We start from the raw sequence: 17026 nt of genomic DNA on the forward strand, positions 1-17026 counted from the left end.
TAACATAGTTTAAAAACAAAATAAAATAAAAATAGAAGTGAAAAGGACTCAACGAGATATGGTGAAACTATCATGTTATTTCTAACACCTGAGTTCTGTGCTTTTATGAATAGACTCTTTAGATGTTGTCATCTAATCAGATTGGTTCCTCAACTCCTACAATCAAAATGCTTCCATCCACTTAGATTGGTTAGTGTCATCCTTAATAGGCATAAATTTCTAGGCTCTGGAGTTTATTTATTCATACTGCAACTAGAAAGTTTCTCCCATACCCCAAACTTAAATCTAACATTGCCCTCAATGTTCTAAAGATGAAATTAAAAGCATGAACAAGGAGAAACTGTTACCATTTGAAGCAAAAGAGATAAGGAAAGATATTACCGTGTTGCATGAGATTAGGTTACCTCCCAAGAAGTGCTAAGTTTAATGTCTTCAGCCAGACTTAGGAAAGATTAGTCACCTCGAATCATATAGTAACAGTCGAAATAATTATGGGTCTTCAAAACCAAATAGAGATGACCGAAGGAAACTGCAATAAACCAAGAAAATGAACAAGACTAGCAACCCCTTACCTAGTTTCCTGATTAAGATATCTATATCTAATTGTGGTTCAGGTTCAGGTTCTATAGAAGGGTCTAAATATATTTCTTTAGGCTGCAACTCCTCAAAATTGAGATCCGAATTATTAGGTCCTAGAGTCTGTAAATACTCAAATAAAAACTTAGAAGCACATAATAATAACCTAAATAATTGAGGATCCTCTAAGTCAATCAGGTTTTACTTACATAATTGACCAAAATGAGAGTAGTGGTCATTCTTAAGCAAATGTGTCGATTCTAATTTCCTAAAGCATTTAGGTTTAGTCTCACAACTTAATATTCGACACATTTGGAATATAAACGTTCCCACAGTTGGAAGAAAACTATTTGGTGGGAAAACAAAGTCAATACGGGGACCATAGCCTGGGAAAACCACATCAACCAGAGGATGGGTTTCTAACGACTGAACTTCTTCATGGACATCATTAGGTTCGGGAAAACGAGTATGAAGGTAATCTTGTAAAATTGTCGAGGCAGAGATATCAAGTCCTAAGTGAAGATACTTTCTGAGATTTAAAGGTAAGGCACTAGGAAGGTGATAATCACCCCCAAACTTAGAGTTTTCAGTGTCTCTAGATAGACTAGTTACAATTTCCCTAATTTCTGGATCATTAGATTCTTGAAAATGGTCAATTGATTCTTCTAATTTATTATCAGGTAGTGCATCTTTACTCATCTCTAAGGGTATATATTCTTCATCTAATACTATTGTTTCTAAGTCGCTAGACTTTAAAACATCATTTTCGGAATAAACCCGTTCCTCTAAACCACTATCGGCTTCGTAATCAAAAGAAAAAACTACATCGTCTAAAACGGTGGTATCCCTAATCAAATCCTCGTCCTCTTGAATAGGTGAATAATCATAAAAATTATTTGGATTTGAAGTAGAAATAATATAATCACTATAAAGCTCAATTGGATTACTAGATTCCTGATCACTATGCCTACATATTTCAGATTCTTCATCACTACTATCCTCATCATCATAATAGTACGAAGATGATTGAACCTTATCTAAATAAGTAGTGTCTTTTATTCTAGCCTCGTCCTCTAAATTAGGAAAATATTCACTATTGATATCAAGGGTAGAATTAGAAACCCTATTGTGGAATATTAGATTATTTCGAGCAGCATTAGCCAACTGTTCATTTTCTGCCTCTAGACGTGCCTGAATTTCACTGAGCATAACACTTATACGTTCACCACTCTCGTTTATCATCTCATAATAGCGTGTACACTCTTCTTCTGAACTATTCATTGCAACTAAACGTTTATACGTCCTTTCAATCCGTTGTTGGGTCTCTTCTAGAGATGGAACAGGTTCAGAAATATCATAATCAGGACTAGTTTCCAAAAACGAGTAACCAGTACTACAGTGTTCCTGATTTTCTTGCTCGTAAGACCAATTTGCGTGTGGATAGTAATTGGGATCACCATGGTATGAACCATAACCTTGAAAAGGTTGGCGTTCCCAACTACTATTCCCACCATGGTCATAAAAATGATGATGTCCATATTCAAATTCAGATCGATACTCATTGTATTGGCTTCTATCATACCAGTTTGACATTCTTAATTGCAAGGGAATTCTACACAATCACAAACAAGGCTGACTCGAACAAATCAAACCTATAAAATCTAGCAAACAACAAGCATGATGGCTCCACTTAGATTGTTTCTAGACCAGCTTCTATTCCTTCGAAAAGGAATTCGTTACAATTTGAGCACACCCCTCTGGAATCAATCCGAGTCAAAGTAAGTTGAATTGAGGCGAGGGAAGCTCAGTGGAGCTTTGATACCCAAGGCCTCACCGCTATCACAAGGCGGCGCAGTCACGCATTCAACTCACATAAACCATCATGAACTTTGAAGTGTGCTTAAAGAGCAACCAATATTTTTTTCGAACGACTTTCCTATTAAGCTAGTTACCCTATCAGTCTCGTTCTATTCCAAATTTTAAAGATTAGGTTCACGTTCGGTTTTGTTTTCCTAAGACGGGCAAGAAGGAAACGGTGATGAAATCCGAGTCCTTATCTTGATTTGGCCAGGCCTTGCCCTTTACTAGGAAATTAAAAACAGTCCAAATTCGTCCTCAATCAATGAATCACCTTAAGGAATATAGTAACTCGCTTACAGGAGATTCGCGAGTGTTTCGATGGACTTACCTCCCGTACCAGACGGGGGATGAACCGTTGAAGTCGACTCGGGCCACGACTCCTATGTCATGTACGAACCTGAGGGTCCGAGACGATATTGTAATCGTCGTCCTTCCCTGCAAACAGTTTATATATTTTTTTTATATAACCCTTCCGTAGGGTTTAAAATTAAAATAAATTGTCCAAAGTCCAGAATAAAGTCCAAATAAAAAGTCCAAAAATTACAAAAATTATGACAAATAAAGCCTATTTACAAATTCTAAAAATAAAAATAAATAAAAGCTATATACAAAAAAAATAATAATAAAAATTAAATCCTAAAAAATTATGTCTTTTTTTTTCTTCTCTTTTAGCTTTTAGCTTTTAGCTTTAAGCTTTTTGTTCCCAAGTCCTTAGTATTCCACTTCGAATCTGTAAATCAAAGACACAAAAAGAAACGTAAAAAGGAACAAATAATAGTAAAAAAAATAAACCTAAAAACAAATCTATAAACAAGTCCGCGTCGGCGGCGCCATTTTTGTTGTAATATTTCGATTGCGGCAAATAAGGATTCGTTGCTCGGACTTGAAAAGATTTTTAAAATAAAGATATATACACAATATTTGTCACAGGATCAAGAGATACTAGGACTCAGGATTCCACCAATTCTTATACTCATGCGAATCAACTACTAATTCTAGACAATTATAGCTTATAATGATAACAAATATCGACTCTTTTCTTTGTCAAAAATAGATTTTGTAAAGTATTAGATGTAAATCATAAGCATGATGCATCAAGAGTTCCTAGACTAAGCATACATCATCAGATAAAATCACAAATAATCAAGAAAAATCATAAATCACCTCATAATTGTGCAAATAGTCATAGAAGAATTAAATAGAATTACTCATGCTTAAAGAATGGTTTCCTCCATCATCCCAGTATTGGGGTTTAGCTACTCATAATAATCATGTTCTCAAAATACATACTTGATGCTCAAAATATGATTAAAAGAGTGAAAAATATAAAACAGTGAAACTACGACCCTCTATAAGCGTCCAGAGAAGAACGATACTTTAGCGCTGTTGTTGAATAACGACGCAAGTCTGCTGCTGCTAGCACTGTTGAAGAACGACGTCCCTGGAGGGTCCGTTCTTCGTCTTCTTCTTCCTCCTCGAGCAGCAGCAGGGAGCTTTCCTGCAACTCCTGTTCTTCGCCTCTCCAACCTCCCTCCGGTCTCTGATTCACCCCAAAACTCTTGATCCCCTTTCTAAGACTCGAACCAACCTTTTTATACCCAGCAAAACCCACAAATCCGAGTTTATCTATGAATATTCTTTTTATTCTCTTCGGTCAACAGTTGAGAGAAAATCTCACTTCAATCCTCTTTGTACGCGTCTTCTGGCCTATTCTAACTCTCCAAACTTCTCCTCTGACTTGAACAAGACTAGGTACATCTTTATCCAGCGTAAAACTCTCCCAAAATTCTTCAAAAAATCTTTGAAAATAAACAGAAAGAATACGTATCCCTGTTGAACTTTGATTCACTTCTCCCGGCCATTCTAGCCCAATATGTTCGACCCAAACGCACACACAAACCCTGTTTTTCTCTAGTAAGTCCATCCCAATCGAATTCCACAATTGAATCTCTTTAAAACTGCCCAAAGATTCTCACACAAAAATTGCTCCTTGCTGCTGCCAGTTTCCCGCCAAAACGAATGTTTGAAAACGTGAAGAAATGTGACCTTCCCCTATTCAGTCCCGGTCTCCCTTTAGCAGATGCTTGGAAATTGGTCACCCCTTAGTAATTAGGTTACCCCTTATCCAAAGTGAGAGTCCGTATAGTAATTTTCTCTCACGAGCGTAAAAACCACTTTTTTAGCCAATTTCGCCGCAAAAGCTTATTTCTCCAAAAATACCTACAGGGACATAAAAAGCCATAATAAATATAAAATCGAGCACTAATAATATATACAATTGAGATTATATAAGACTCAAAAATGTGCCTATCACCTGACAAAGGAGTTTATTGGGATAAACAGAAGAGCCTTTTGTCAAACTCATATCACAGTGATTGAAAAGAGTTTTTACCGAACAGATTTGTTGTTCCTTTACTGTTTGGAATACGAACCAAAGGAATTGTTCCAAGTGTGTTACTTATTACAAGTTGGAGGAGCAGGGATGCAGACGGAACTAGGTGAACTATAGGTTTAGTTGCTTGGTCTCAACTATACGAAGTTGGTTTAGATTTTGTGTAGCGGCTTAATCCTGAGAGTATTCAATTCTGGACAAGGTCCCGGGGTTTTTCTGCATTTGCGGTTTCCTCGTTAACAAAATCTTGTTGTGTCTTTTACTTTTATATTTCTGCAATTATAATTGTTTTATTCTAATTAGAAGTAAAATGCACAAACGTTAATTCCTATTTACTTGATATCAATGCTATTGTGTTTGGTTAAGTCCGAACCTTTTATCATGTAAACATACTTCGTTGTTGTATTGTCTCGATCTTGTATCTATGGTCAATCACACAAGTTATCTTGTTTTCGTATTGTCTCGATCTCGTATCTATAGACGATCACACGAAGTGTGAACCGATTAGTTGTATTGTCTCGACTCAGTCCATAGACAATCACTTTCGGAGAAAGGATTTATAGGTGGAAAAGTTTTAGATTGAGGTATATTTGGGTACCCTCGTCTTTTCAGAATTGTTACCAGAAATCAATAACTCATCTATTCCTTATTCCTAAATCCAAGCAACCCAAAGATCTTTGTCAAATCAGACTTATTGCTCTCTAAAACATAACTTATAAAATCATAGCAAAATACTTGCTAATAGAATTAAACCTCTTCTGAATAAAATTACTTCATATTTTCAATATGCATTCTTATCTTCTAGACAGATTTCAGACAATATCATAATAACTCATGAAATAATTCATACTTTAAAAGAAAAAATCTAATTGGTGGCTTGGGAGTCAAGATTGACATGTCAAGAGCTTTTAATTGAGTCAATTGAGACTTTCTTCTCAAAGTTCTTAAAACATTTGGTTTAATCCTGATGCTAGTTCTCTTATGGAACAATGCATCTCCATTTCCACTATTTATGTCCTCCTCAACGGTGTTCTTAGTGAACCTTTTAATTCTTCTAGGGGTTTGTGCCAAGGAGATCCATTATCCTCCTATTTTTTTATTAATTTGTATGGAAATCTTCTCTGGACTCATTTTTCTCAAAAAAAGAACAAAATTTTATACTCCCTCTGTTTAAAAAAAAATAGGCTTGTTTCCTTATTTGGAAAGTCAAATATTATTAGTTTACTAATTTACCCATTCAGGGACCACTTTTCTTTTTTCTTTTTCTCTCTAAATATGAAGATTGGACCACTTCTTTCTTCATCTTCTATCTAATATCAAATCAATGGGGCCATGGATAAAGTAGGAAAAACTATGAAAAAGTAGCTATAATGATTAGTTCTCTTAATCCTTGTGCAAACCAAACAAGCCTATTTTTTAGAAACGGAGGGAGTATAAGGTTAATGTATCCTAAAGTGGTAGTCCAATATCTCATACGTTCTTTGCACATGATTTCCTTTTATTTTCTAGCTACAACTGATCTTAAAGAATCTAAAAACCTACTAAACGCAATTTCGATATTCATTATAGTTTTTGGTCAATTAATAAAATTTGACAAATCATGCTTATTTTTGGTTAAAAAATACATCCAAAACACCAAAGAATGGTGTCTAAACTTCCTTTTTTTAAAAAAAAATTGACTTAATGCACTCCTACATATGGGTTCCCTTTTTATTGGTAGATCCAAAATCAAATTTTTTTTTTGAAACGATTATAGAATGAATGGAACAAAAGGTCCAAGGTTGGAAAAGCAAAATTTTCCTTCACACAAATAAGATGATATTGAATAAGACTGTTCCGTCAAGTGTTCCAACCTTTCATATGGGATGTTTGTTACCCTAAAAAGATACTTCCTTCGTTCCTTTTTAATAGGATGGTTTTATTTTTAGAGAAAATTAAGGAAATTAAGAGAACTAATCATTGAAAGTGGTCCTCATGACACTTGTCAATAAAAGAAGTGAAGTGAAATGATACCCATGACACTTGTCAGCAAAAGAAGTATAGTGAAATGGTCCACATGACACTTGTCATCAAAAGAAGTTAAGAGAAAAGTGGTCCCAGAAAACTAAGTAACATTTGACTTTCCCAATTAGGAAACCAACCTATTTTTTTGAAACATTTATTTTAGAAAACCACCCTATTAAAAAGGAACGAAGGGAGTAACTAACAAAATAAATACTATCCAGGGAAATTTTCTCTAAGGTATAGAAGCTGATGCTAAAGCATACTATGCAAAAGCATGGAGATCATTATGTAAAACAATGCACAATGGAGGCTTAGGTTTTAGAGATGCACACAAAGTCAATATGATTTTTTGGGCGGCATGGTTTTTCTTCGGGGACCATTAAGTTAATAGGTCATCAATTGTTTAGGGATAAGGGATGTCCTAGTAAGAGTAAGTAACCAAAGAGGGAGGATCCGTGGGCACTCTTATATGCACACTATCATACATGATTTGCGCCATTTTATCTACACAACTCAAACGACAATGAATTTAAATTTTATATTTTGATGATATGTTCCTCTTATAAGACTCTACATTCTTATAAAAAATGAACACAATTAGAGATGTATAACACCACCATCTATCCCTTCGAAAATCAGCCATTGAAAATTTACGGTGTAAATTAAGATCGATAGATGGTGAGGTTTGGTATCTTGGATCATGCTCATTTTTGGTAGTAATGTCGAGTCTTATAAGAGGAACATATCATCAAAATGTTATATTTAAATTCTTTGTCGTTTGAGTTTGGTGAAAAAAATGGCGGAAATCATGTATGATAGTGTACGTATAAGAGTATCCAGGAATCCTCCCTCATAACTAAATTGTCCCTTTATTTAATTAAATTATTATTACTTTATTTTTTACTATTTTTATTTATTTTTAAATTTTTTTCTCATTTTTTTTTTGAGTTTTTCATTGTATAAGAAAGTAAAAAATAAAAAAGTTAAGTCGAAGTTTTAATCAAGGAACAATATTGTGTTCGGTCAACTGAATATTTTTTCTCTTAACCGAACTTTAGTTTGTAAGAAAAAAATATTGAGTTCGGTCAAGTCGCATTTCTTTTCCTCCTAACCGAACTTTTCTCTAAACACCTATATATGTTGAGTTCGATCACGTCGCAACTTTTTTCTCCTAACCGAACTCATGTTTTTTCACTTATTTTAAACTGATAGTTCGGCTACAAAAATGGTATACTCGAGTAAACCGAACATTACTCTGTACACCCCATAATTTTGGTCGCATGTCCTGGAAATTTGATAGCCGAACAAAGCAAAAACTCCACTAAAACGAAGTTCGGCAACCTGTGCCTTCACAAACATTAGCCGAACTAAATTTGTAGATAAGTTCGGCTACCTGTTGTTCAGATTTTGTAGCCGAACGTGTTTGACCTACCCCAAATCAAGGTATAAAATTTCTCATTTTCAGGAAAATTTGGTCAATTCAAGCAACAAGGAACTAAATTGAAGTATGCCTGAGTAGTTTGAAGGTTCGGATTCAAAATAAATAAATAAATAAAAATCCAAAACTCATACTCTTCATCCACTTCTCTCTCGGTAATTTAATTATTTCTCTTCTCTCTCAGTAATTTAATTAAAAAAACATATCTTATTAATCTTGTATTAATCATTAATTAGCTTAATTTAATGATTCACCTAACCGTTAACTAACTTAATTAGAAAGGATAATTTCGTCATTAAGATAAATGTTTAGATAAGGGGTGTTTCAATTTACTTCTAAATATCCTACTAAAACCATAATCATGGTCCCCTCCAAAATGGAGTGGTGCCCAAAAAATCATTCTAAATTAGGTTAGAGATTGTTAAATGAACCCAACTCTTTGTGGGCTTTTCAACTGAAAGCCGAGTTAAACCTTCATGCACAAATTCTTAGGAAACCTATTTTGAGGCATACTCATTTTTTTGAGGCATACTCATCCATTATATTATCTAGGGTGGGTTTATAAGGGGTGTCTAAAGGTAATGTAATTACCTATATATCCCTAAATAATTTCAATTTGTCATAGTTCCCTCATCCTCAAAAACCTAAAATTGAAAATCAAAATAAACTTTAAACTTAAACATCTAGGACTCCAATTCAATAAAGAAATTAATCAAACAAAGAAAACACGAATCGAAGTGAGCGATGTTGGAATGCGAAATCCAAATCTCAATTGCTCTTAGATATATTTTAGAATGTATGCGTAACAAACCCATCTTGTTTTTGATTGATTTTATTTTGTTTGGTCGTTAGAGTATGATTTCAAAGATGAAATTAGGGCTTTCAGAAGATCAGTTCGGCTGATCTTGCAGTATCAATTTTGATCCGAACTTAGTGTATGATTTAGAGAAACACTATGTTCGGCTAATGCTACTTTACAATATTTTCAGCCGAACCTCAATTTTCCAGCCGAACCTCGATTTTTCCAGCCGAACCTAGTGGATGATTCAGTTTCTAAGTGAAGTTCGGCTGATAACTTTTGAGCCGAACCTCTGTTTTTTTGAAATTATACCTAGGTTCGTCTGACAAGTTATCAGCCGAACCTAGGTATAATTTCAAAAAAACAGAGGTTCGGCTCAAAAGTTATCAGCCGAACTGTTCATCTGGTCAGCAGATCTGGATTTTAAAAATTCAATTTTTTGGCAGATTCAACTTATAAAAGGAAATTAAACCTCGATAGAAGTTTACCTCTGATTTGAATCACACATTTTGGTCACTTCTAATCACTAAAATCTCAAAAGTCAAAACCCAAGCTTTTTTTCTTCACTTCTTCTTCTTCCTCTCAAAAATCCCAACTCTCTCACATAAGTTTGATTTTTCTACTAATTCACCACTAATAATTTAATGTTTAATCAATCCTTAAAATTCATAATTAATCAATTCTAATCATAATCATTTACACTAATTATATAAGGGTAGTTATGCCATTATCAAAAATGGTGGATGAGGGGTGATGTTGTTTTTCATTTAGTGACCCTATTTTGGCATTATCTAGTATGCCTCAAAAAAATCTAGTATGCCTCAAAATAGGTTTCATTCTTAGATTTGGGATAGAAGATGGAAAAACCATAAACATCTGAAATGATAACCGGATCCCTTACACAGTTACACTAAAGAATCCATAGTCTCAATCCCGTAATAACTCAACCACCAGGATAACACTTGCTGCTGATCTCATCGACCCGGTCAATAAAAAGTGGACTTGTTCCCTAATCAATTCCATGTTTCCTGGATTTATAGCTAAAAGTATTTTCAGAATCTATCTGTTTACTGATGACAACAATAACCTCAAACAAGAAAAACTAAGATGGCTTCGAACTAACTCGGGGAGTTCACAGAATCACTGTTAAATCTATGGATGATAGGTTAACTACAGGTGTTATATCCTTTGAATATGACTAATGAATTTTAGATGTTATATCCTTGAATATGACTAATGAATTCTGGAAGAGCTTCTGGAAACTCAACATTTCACAGATAATCAAATTAGTTTTTTGGAAATATTTGCATTTGCAGAATGCTTTACCTCCTAATGCTAACTTTCTAGATTTATTAATGATGAAATTAGTTCTTTCGGTTGTGATGAAGAGACATTGTTCCTTTGGCGGCACTCCCTCCAAATCCTACGCGGTTCCAGTTCAACCATACAGACGCCTTTATAGACATTTGTAAACTACCGTTACAAAAACAACTTAATCCTATTGATATTGAATTGGCACCAACCAAAATGTCACTCATTTGGCAAGAGAAATGCGTCGAGAGCCTTCCAAGTGCTCCTGTACAAATAGCTCTAGACATCCTGAGATTGTTTTCAACGGTATTTTTTTAATACTACCTTCTTTACTTTTTATTTTTTAATAGACTGGTTTATATAAATAAATGTTTCAAAAACATAGGCTGGTTTTTTAATGGGGAAAGTCAAATGTTACTTTAATTTTCTGGGACCGTTTTTTTCTTTCCTTCTTTTGACGAAGAATGTCATGTGGACCATTGCACTTTACTTCTTTTGCTGACAAGTATCTTTTGCTGACAAGTATCATGAGACCATTTCACTTCACTTCACTTCTTTTATTGAAAAGTGCATAAATATCATGGGAACCATTTCACTGACCACTTTCAATGATTAGTTCTCCTAATTTTCTTAAATTTCTCTAACACCAAAACCAGCCTATTAAAAAATCACAGGGAGTGAAATTAAAAAATCACGGAGGGAGTAAAATATTTTTCAACGGAATCAATGCAGATGCAGCATGGTTTCCCAACGATATCAATTCTGGTTTTGCACCGCACTAATACTAAGAGAGAATGCATATTAGATGAACTCATGAATAAAAGATGTATGTACTTCCTTTGTAGTTGCTTTGGCTTAGTCCCTTTAATGAACCTCCAATTTACAAAAAAAATAAAAAAAAATAAAAAAAAATCCAAAGGTAAACACATCATTTGTAAATAGACTTGCAACCCTATTTAACTTCGTTCATACATGACCATACCACAAGACAACTTGTACAAAAGAAACACAAAATAAAGAGGTTCTAATTTTACTAAGAACAAAAAGGACTTCCCTGTTCCATTAGCTATACCTGATACTATCTTACAAGAACTACTACCACCTGCTTACAGTTCTTGATTAAGCCTAGCTGCAGCTGCAACAGAAGCAGCTACACCACCAGGGTATGTAGCCATATTACGATTGTGATTGTTCCTTAGCTCAGCACTAACCACACCTTCAGCATCCTCGAAGGTCACAGTTTTATCCTTGGGCAATTTGGATGTCGCATCCTGTTCACAACAAAAGTCATTTATTAGAAGGTAAAATTTTATACTGAGATCATCTTTGTGCAAACCAGCAGCTAACATTGTCAGTACCGTGAGAACATCGGAGAGTTTGGTTTTCTCTTCGTCGTTAGTCAAACGTGCATTAGCACTGGCGGCGGATTGAGCTTCAGCGGCAATACCACCAGGAATGGTGGCATTGATACCAGTCGCTCTAACTTCAGCTGCTTGTATTGCTGCTGCGTCACTTTGGTCTATCGGTTTATCTCCGGCGGTTATTGCCACCGCTTCCAATGCTTCACCTATTGTAACTGCATCTTTATCTACTGTGGATGTTGTTGTTGCTGCTAGGGGCGCTGGCCTACTGTATTCCGAGATCACCTATCATACAATTGTAACAATTCTTTCATTGGTGGATTAAACTTGCAACCATACATTTTTACATTATAACGAGTTCTAACTAGTAAGGGCCTAGTTAAAGAATTAAGTACAAAAAGAACTCCACTATTTGAGACGAAAATTACCTGGCCTGCAACTGATTCGGAAATGGTACGCCTACCTGGGGCATCAGTTTCGGCGACAGTAACTCCTTGATCGCCAGTGATATCAGTCACATCAGTATGACCAACTAGTCCAGCTCTTTCATTTTTTGTTGCTGCAGATTGCATAGCAGCAGCAGCACCCCCTTTTTGAGTCTGGCCAAGCACTAAATTCTCAGCAGTCTGCATCATAGCAGCATCTTGAGGGGATATAGGTTTCGAAGCAAGTTCACCAGAAACATGCGGAAACACATCACCATATTTAATAGGCTCTTTCTGTTGAATAAAATCAAGATTTGGTTGTTCTTTCAGATAAGCTGTACCCATGTTCTGTTCATGGGATTCTGGCCTTCTTGGCTGTTGCTGACTCATCTCTTGGCAAGTTTTGTGCTTCAAAATTAATAGAAATTACAGATTAAGTAGTAGCAGAACAGGGCTTCTATTGTAGGCTATATAGTGCTGCTTCATATACATATATATTAAGAACTTATGCCAAAGTATAATTCAATGAGACGGCAGTTTTTGCTCAGACACGTATAAGGTTGTAATATCGTACGTGGCAGAAAAGATGATGACAGGGCTTCTCTGAATACATACTTGGCAGCACAATATCGTTTCTTTGTTGTATAAAATGTTGACCCAAGGCTGGACTGATCTTCAATTATCTATTTGGAGTCTGGATACTTTCCGAAATGAGAAATGATTTCCCTATGGGAAAACTGTACTTGGCAATAATACACATCACATACATTTTTTTTCCTTTTATCTGACACCAAATATCTATGTCATTATTTCACTTGGAAGGTCCGGAGGTGCATGGTCTGATAGGATAAAACTTTGAAGCAAAGGCATTATTCTTATGCACGCTCTCTTACTCGTCCGGAGGTGCATGGTCTGATAGGATAAAACTTTGAAGCAAAGGTTTTTGTATAGGGTAACTCATCTGGATAATATTTTTTTATTTTTAATCCCTGCTGTTCAGACATGAATTTTAAAATCATACACGTCCAAAACTAAAAGGGTTAAGGACTTATATCTAACGTTGTCAGGCTTTCAGCTGAGTGTATAAATAAATTGTGATATTTAATATGTACATAATTACACAAATTCAATGATATGCTTGAATCGATGTTCAACCTTCATTGTGCATTTTCTAGTATGGACCTAGTGGGGGTGGCCTACATGTATATACATTACTATCTTAGTGAACATGGATAAGATGTTGCTGAGGCTGCAGATGCGTCTGCTCATCTTCTTCTCCAGATGATGTGCTATAGGACAAATCATGAGGTTCCTGCATTTCAAAGAAAATAAATTTATTTTCCTCCAGAAAAAAAGTAAGAACCAACAATTAAAATCGTGCTGGAAGCACGGCCAAGCCACTGCAAGAAGGTTGCAAACTTGTTTTATAAATCTAACAGTGACAGCTGAATTTTCACATTCGCTACAATATAATATAATAGAAAAGATGAAAACGAATGAAAAGAACACCCTTGAAACAGGGTTTGGTAACCCTAAAAGATGGAATAGCATAAGCTCAAAAGGGTTACATGTGGGTGACGCCGGCGTAGAATGGCAGTCACTGCTTTGATAGTCAGATAAATTGGTAGAAGCATTCCAGAGATCCTTAATAGCAACAACTGTTGGTAATGGTAACAGAAAAAAGTCTAATCCGTCATTCACTCACTTCACAATAATCTGTACAATTTTATCAGGTTTTCTCTACAAAATAAATAAATAAATAATCACTGGCCGTAAGCCTTACCATGAACACTGTGAAAGAGTAGTCCTCCGTTTCACTGATAATGATGGGCAAAGCATGACGTAGGACTAGAAGAACCACGAACTGCAAAAGCAAAAGAGAAAATAAGAAAAAAGTAGAAATTTTCAATAACATGACTAAACTATAGTATACAGACAAGCACAATTTCGTTAACATGGTTCAAGGAATCCCAGCATGGTATTCATTAGAGTAGGACTTAACCAGGAACACTGCTGTACATATCTGATTCGGCAGTGTGTGTGTGAGGGAGAGAGAGAGAAAGAGAGAAATTACAATTATAGCGACTGTACGGCAACACGTCAGACTTCTTGAAGTGGGAGATGAATAACCGTCGTAGTCACCATCCAGAAAACTGCGATCTGTTGAAACCATAGCTATAAATCGAGGGTTATATAGCTCCCGCCTGGGAATCTCCCAATTTCCTCTAAAATCAAGATCAAGGGAGCATGGAATTGAAATATTTCAGAAGTTAGTAGAATTCGATTAGGTGGCAGTGAATTTAGTAATTGAATTCCGAAGGCAATCACAGTTACTGATTATAGTTGCATCCATAACAATGTTCCCGGTAATGAAAACAAATTAGCCAGGGAAAATCACTTCTCTAACATACCTAAAGCTCATCGGAATACCCCCATAATGAAATAATGGGGGAGGTGCCGTATAAACTGGTTTAAATGGCTGCCAATACAATAGGCAAGTCATACGTTAGTAAGTTGTTGATGAAGAAAATATCAAAAAAAATAAAGGTCAGTGGCATAGTTAGTTGTAGCCAAATCACTCAATGAACACATTCAAAGACAAATAGAAGTAAGAAACTCTGAATAGAATAATCACCTGGTGACATATCTCACATATAGTATCCCCCTTCTCGTTACACCACCTCTGGACACATCTCCGGTGAGCATACTTTAATTATCAAGAAGGAAATATATCAGTAATCAGTTGTATGAATAATGAAGTGAGCAGGATTAGTTTGTACGATATAGACTGTCACAAATATGCCTAAACACCTTAAGCCTGGGGAAGTGTGTTAAACAAACTGAACTCAATGATAATTTACAAGGGGTGAAAAAGGAATAAGAAAAGAAAAGATAAAAATAGAACAGCAATGAATTGCCAATTCATTTTTGAGATTCAGCACGACTTGGGCTCTCAGGTTTACCATGCTTAATAGCAAGAGGAATAAGAACATATAAGTTATGTACCCACAAAGAAGCTTCAGTGTCCAACTGAAATGTCTATCCACCATACGTATTTAGTATTTGCATTCAAGCTATAACCATAATTACCTGAAGTAAGTCACCAAATATTTCCAGCAAGGTAGGTCTTTGCAATCATTTAGTGCTGTTATCTGGTACAAAAAGTGTGCTCCCATCTAATAACATATTTGAACCTATGTGAAGCCTAGAAATGATTTTTAGGTAGGTCATGGTTTTTCAGGTAATTCTAACCCTGCCAAATCAAACCTGTAATTTAAGTTGGGGAGTACTTGAATTTCTTAAGGTGTTATTGGCATATGAAAAAAAAGCAACAAGAGGATATCTCCATTACTGGCCTAGTGAAACAACACCGAACCACAGTCATCTAGCTTCTCAAATATCTGACTCAAGAATTCAAGCTAATTAGATACTTGGAGCTGAATTTGTATGCTGAAAAGCAATGGAAATACAGGACAAACTCCATGTTAGGAAAGAACTAACATCTCAAGATCCGATAGCCAAACACCACAGCAATAATGATACAATTCTCAATACCCATGAATAATAAAAAGCAGATGCCGCTCTAATTTAATGGTGAAGTCGCGGGGGTATTAATAATAACCATGACCTGAGTTAGAAACTTCTCAACACCTTAATTTCTACAAACTCATCAAAATGTTAAATATTAAATAATACTAACAAATAAAAGAAAATATTGATATCGAAAGAAAACTAATTACCTTCAAGCTACCACAACAAGAACAAGGTGTCTCCATTTTAGAGTCGTGATCCTCATCCTGACAAATCCTACATTCCACAAGTTTCCCAGGGATGAAGTCCATCTTGTCGGATGAGATGTCAGTTAAAGTTGCGGTCTCAACTCCTATCGGGGGGGCGGCTTTTTGTTGAGACAAATTTCTACTCTCTAATGCAGCTTCAAGTGTGGATTCAGTCAGCAACCGATCCACCAGTAGTACAAAATGATCTCCCATCCTCAATAGAGTAATTCGATTTCAGGGTAATACGGTATACCTATTTTATATGCGAAATATGTCACCAATCTGCAGCGAATGTTAAGATATTCGGGAAAGAATAACCCAGTTAGCAATACAATAAAATTGAAATATCTGATGGATCATATATAAAGAAGAGACTTACAAATAGGGAATCGGATTTCTTCAAAGGAAGAAAGCTTGATTACTTTCATTGTGTCTTACTTTTCACCGATCTATTTGGGTTAAACCTTCTGTTTAGAAACGAAGCAAAGAGATGGAGTGTCGTCGTTCTTGGTTTTGGTTTTGTCCTCTTTCTTTCTCATTTTTTTTTTATGTTCCTAAAATCGGGAGAAAGACAGATTCTAACGGCTCCCCACGAATTCCATTATTTATATTCTGTTATTTTATTTCAGGTAAAAATGGAATCAAATTCTAAATACTATCGATATATACCACGTCGGCAGTTTAGAAAGCACCCTATGAAAGCATCTCCAATGTTTGGGGTCAAGGTCATCCTATGTAGAACTCTTATTAAGATTTTTTGGTGATGGGTCTTTCACTACATGACAAAAAATAGTAAAGGCAAAGACTTTCTACCTAAATTTCATCTTCAATTCCCAAGGTCCTGTCCAACATTTTTTGTCTAAATTTAGAGACAAAAGATGATGTGGATTTAAGACCAGGGTCATGAAGAAAATCTAAATAAGACTTTCTCCTTTACCCCCATTTGGTACCCACATGCACATGTCATCTTCTTTTATGACCTCCACCTTAGTGTTGGAGATGAAAAGTTGGTAGACAAAGTCTTAAATCCTATGTGTCATATTAATTTAAGACCTTGACCCCTAGCATTGGAGATGCTCTG

The 17026-nt window shown here is 35.4% G+C and overlaps 2 protein-coding genes across 3 annotated transcripts; both read right to left on the minus strand.

Annotated features, from left to right (window-relative positions):
* Window positions 1-11486: 11486 nt before the first annotated feature.
* LOC113317342 (late embryogenesis abundant protein D-34-like) lies at window positions 11487-12556 on the minus strand. The gene is made up of 4 exons (XM_026565471.1): window positions 12523-12556; window positions 12170-12462; window positions 11739-12026; window positions 11487-11651 (listed from the first exon to the last, which is right to left on the minus strand). Exons 1-4 carry the CDS (start codon window positions 12554-12556, stop codon window positions 11487-11489), a joined length of 780 nt encoding a protein of 259 aa, XP_026421256.1.
* A 594-nt stretch (window positions 12557-13150) lies between these two features.
* LOC113317340 lies at window positions 13151-16519 on the minus strand. Of its 2 annotated transcripts, XM_026565468.1 has the most exons (8): window positions 16325-16518; window positions 15907-16227; window positions 14802-14873; window positions 14578-14645; window positions 14241-14391; window positions 13950-14030; window positions 13735-13824; window positions 13151-13478 (listed from the first exon to the last, which is right to left on the minus strand). In XM_026565468.1, the coding sequence occupies exons 2-8, from the start codon at window positions 16156-16158 to the stop codon at window positions 13386-13388; spliced, it is 807 nt and encodes a 268-aa protein (XP_026421253.1). In that variant the 5' UTR covers window positions 16159-16227; window positions 16325-16518; the 3' UTR covers window positions 13151-13385. The 2 variants fall into 2 exon arrangements, with proteins under 2 accessions (XP_026421253.1, XP_026421254.1); XM_026565469.1 differs by lacking the exon at window positions 13735-13824 and having other exon boundaries at window positions 13199-13478; window positions 16325-16519.
* Between the last annotated feature and the right edge of the window lie 507 nt (window positions 16520-17026).

This window comes from Papaver somniferum, chromosome 10 (assembly GCF_003573695.1).
Source record: "Papaver somniferum cultivar HN1 chromosome 10, ASM357369v1, whole genome shotgun sequence".
Classification (NCBI taxonomy): domain Eukaryota; kingdom Viridiplantae; phylum Streptophyta; class Magnoliopsida; order Ranunculales; family Papaveraceae; genus Papaver; species Papaver somniferum.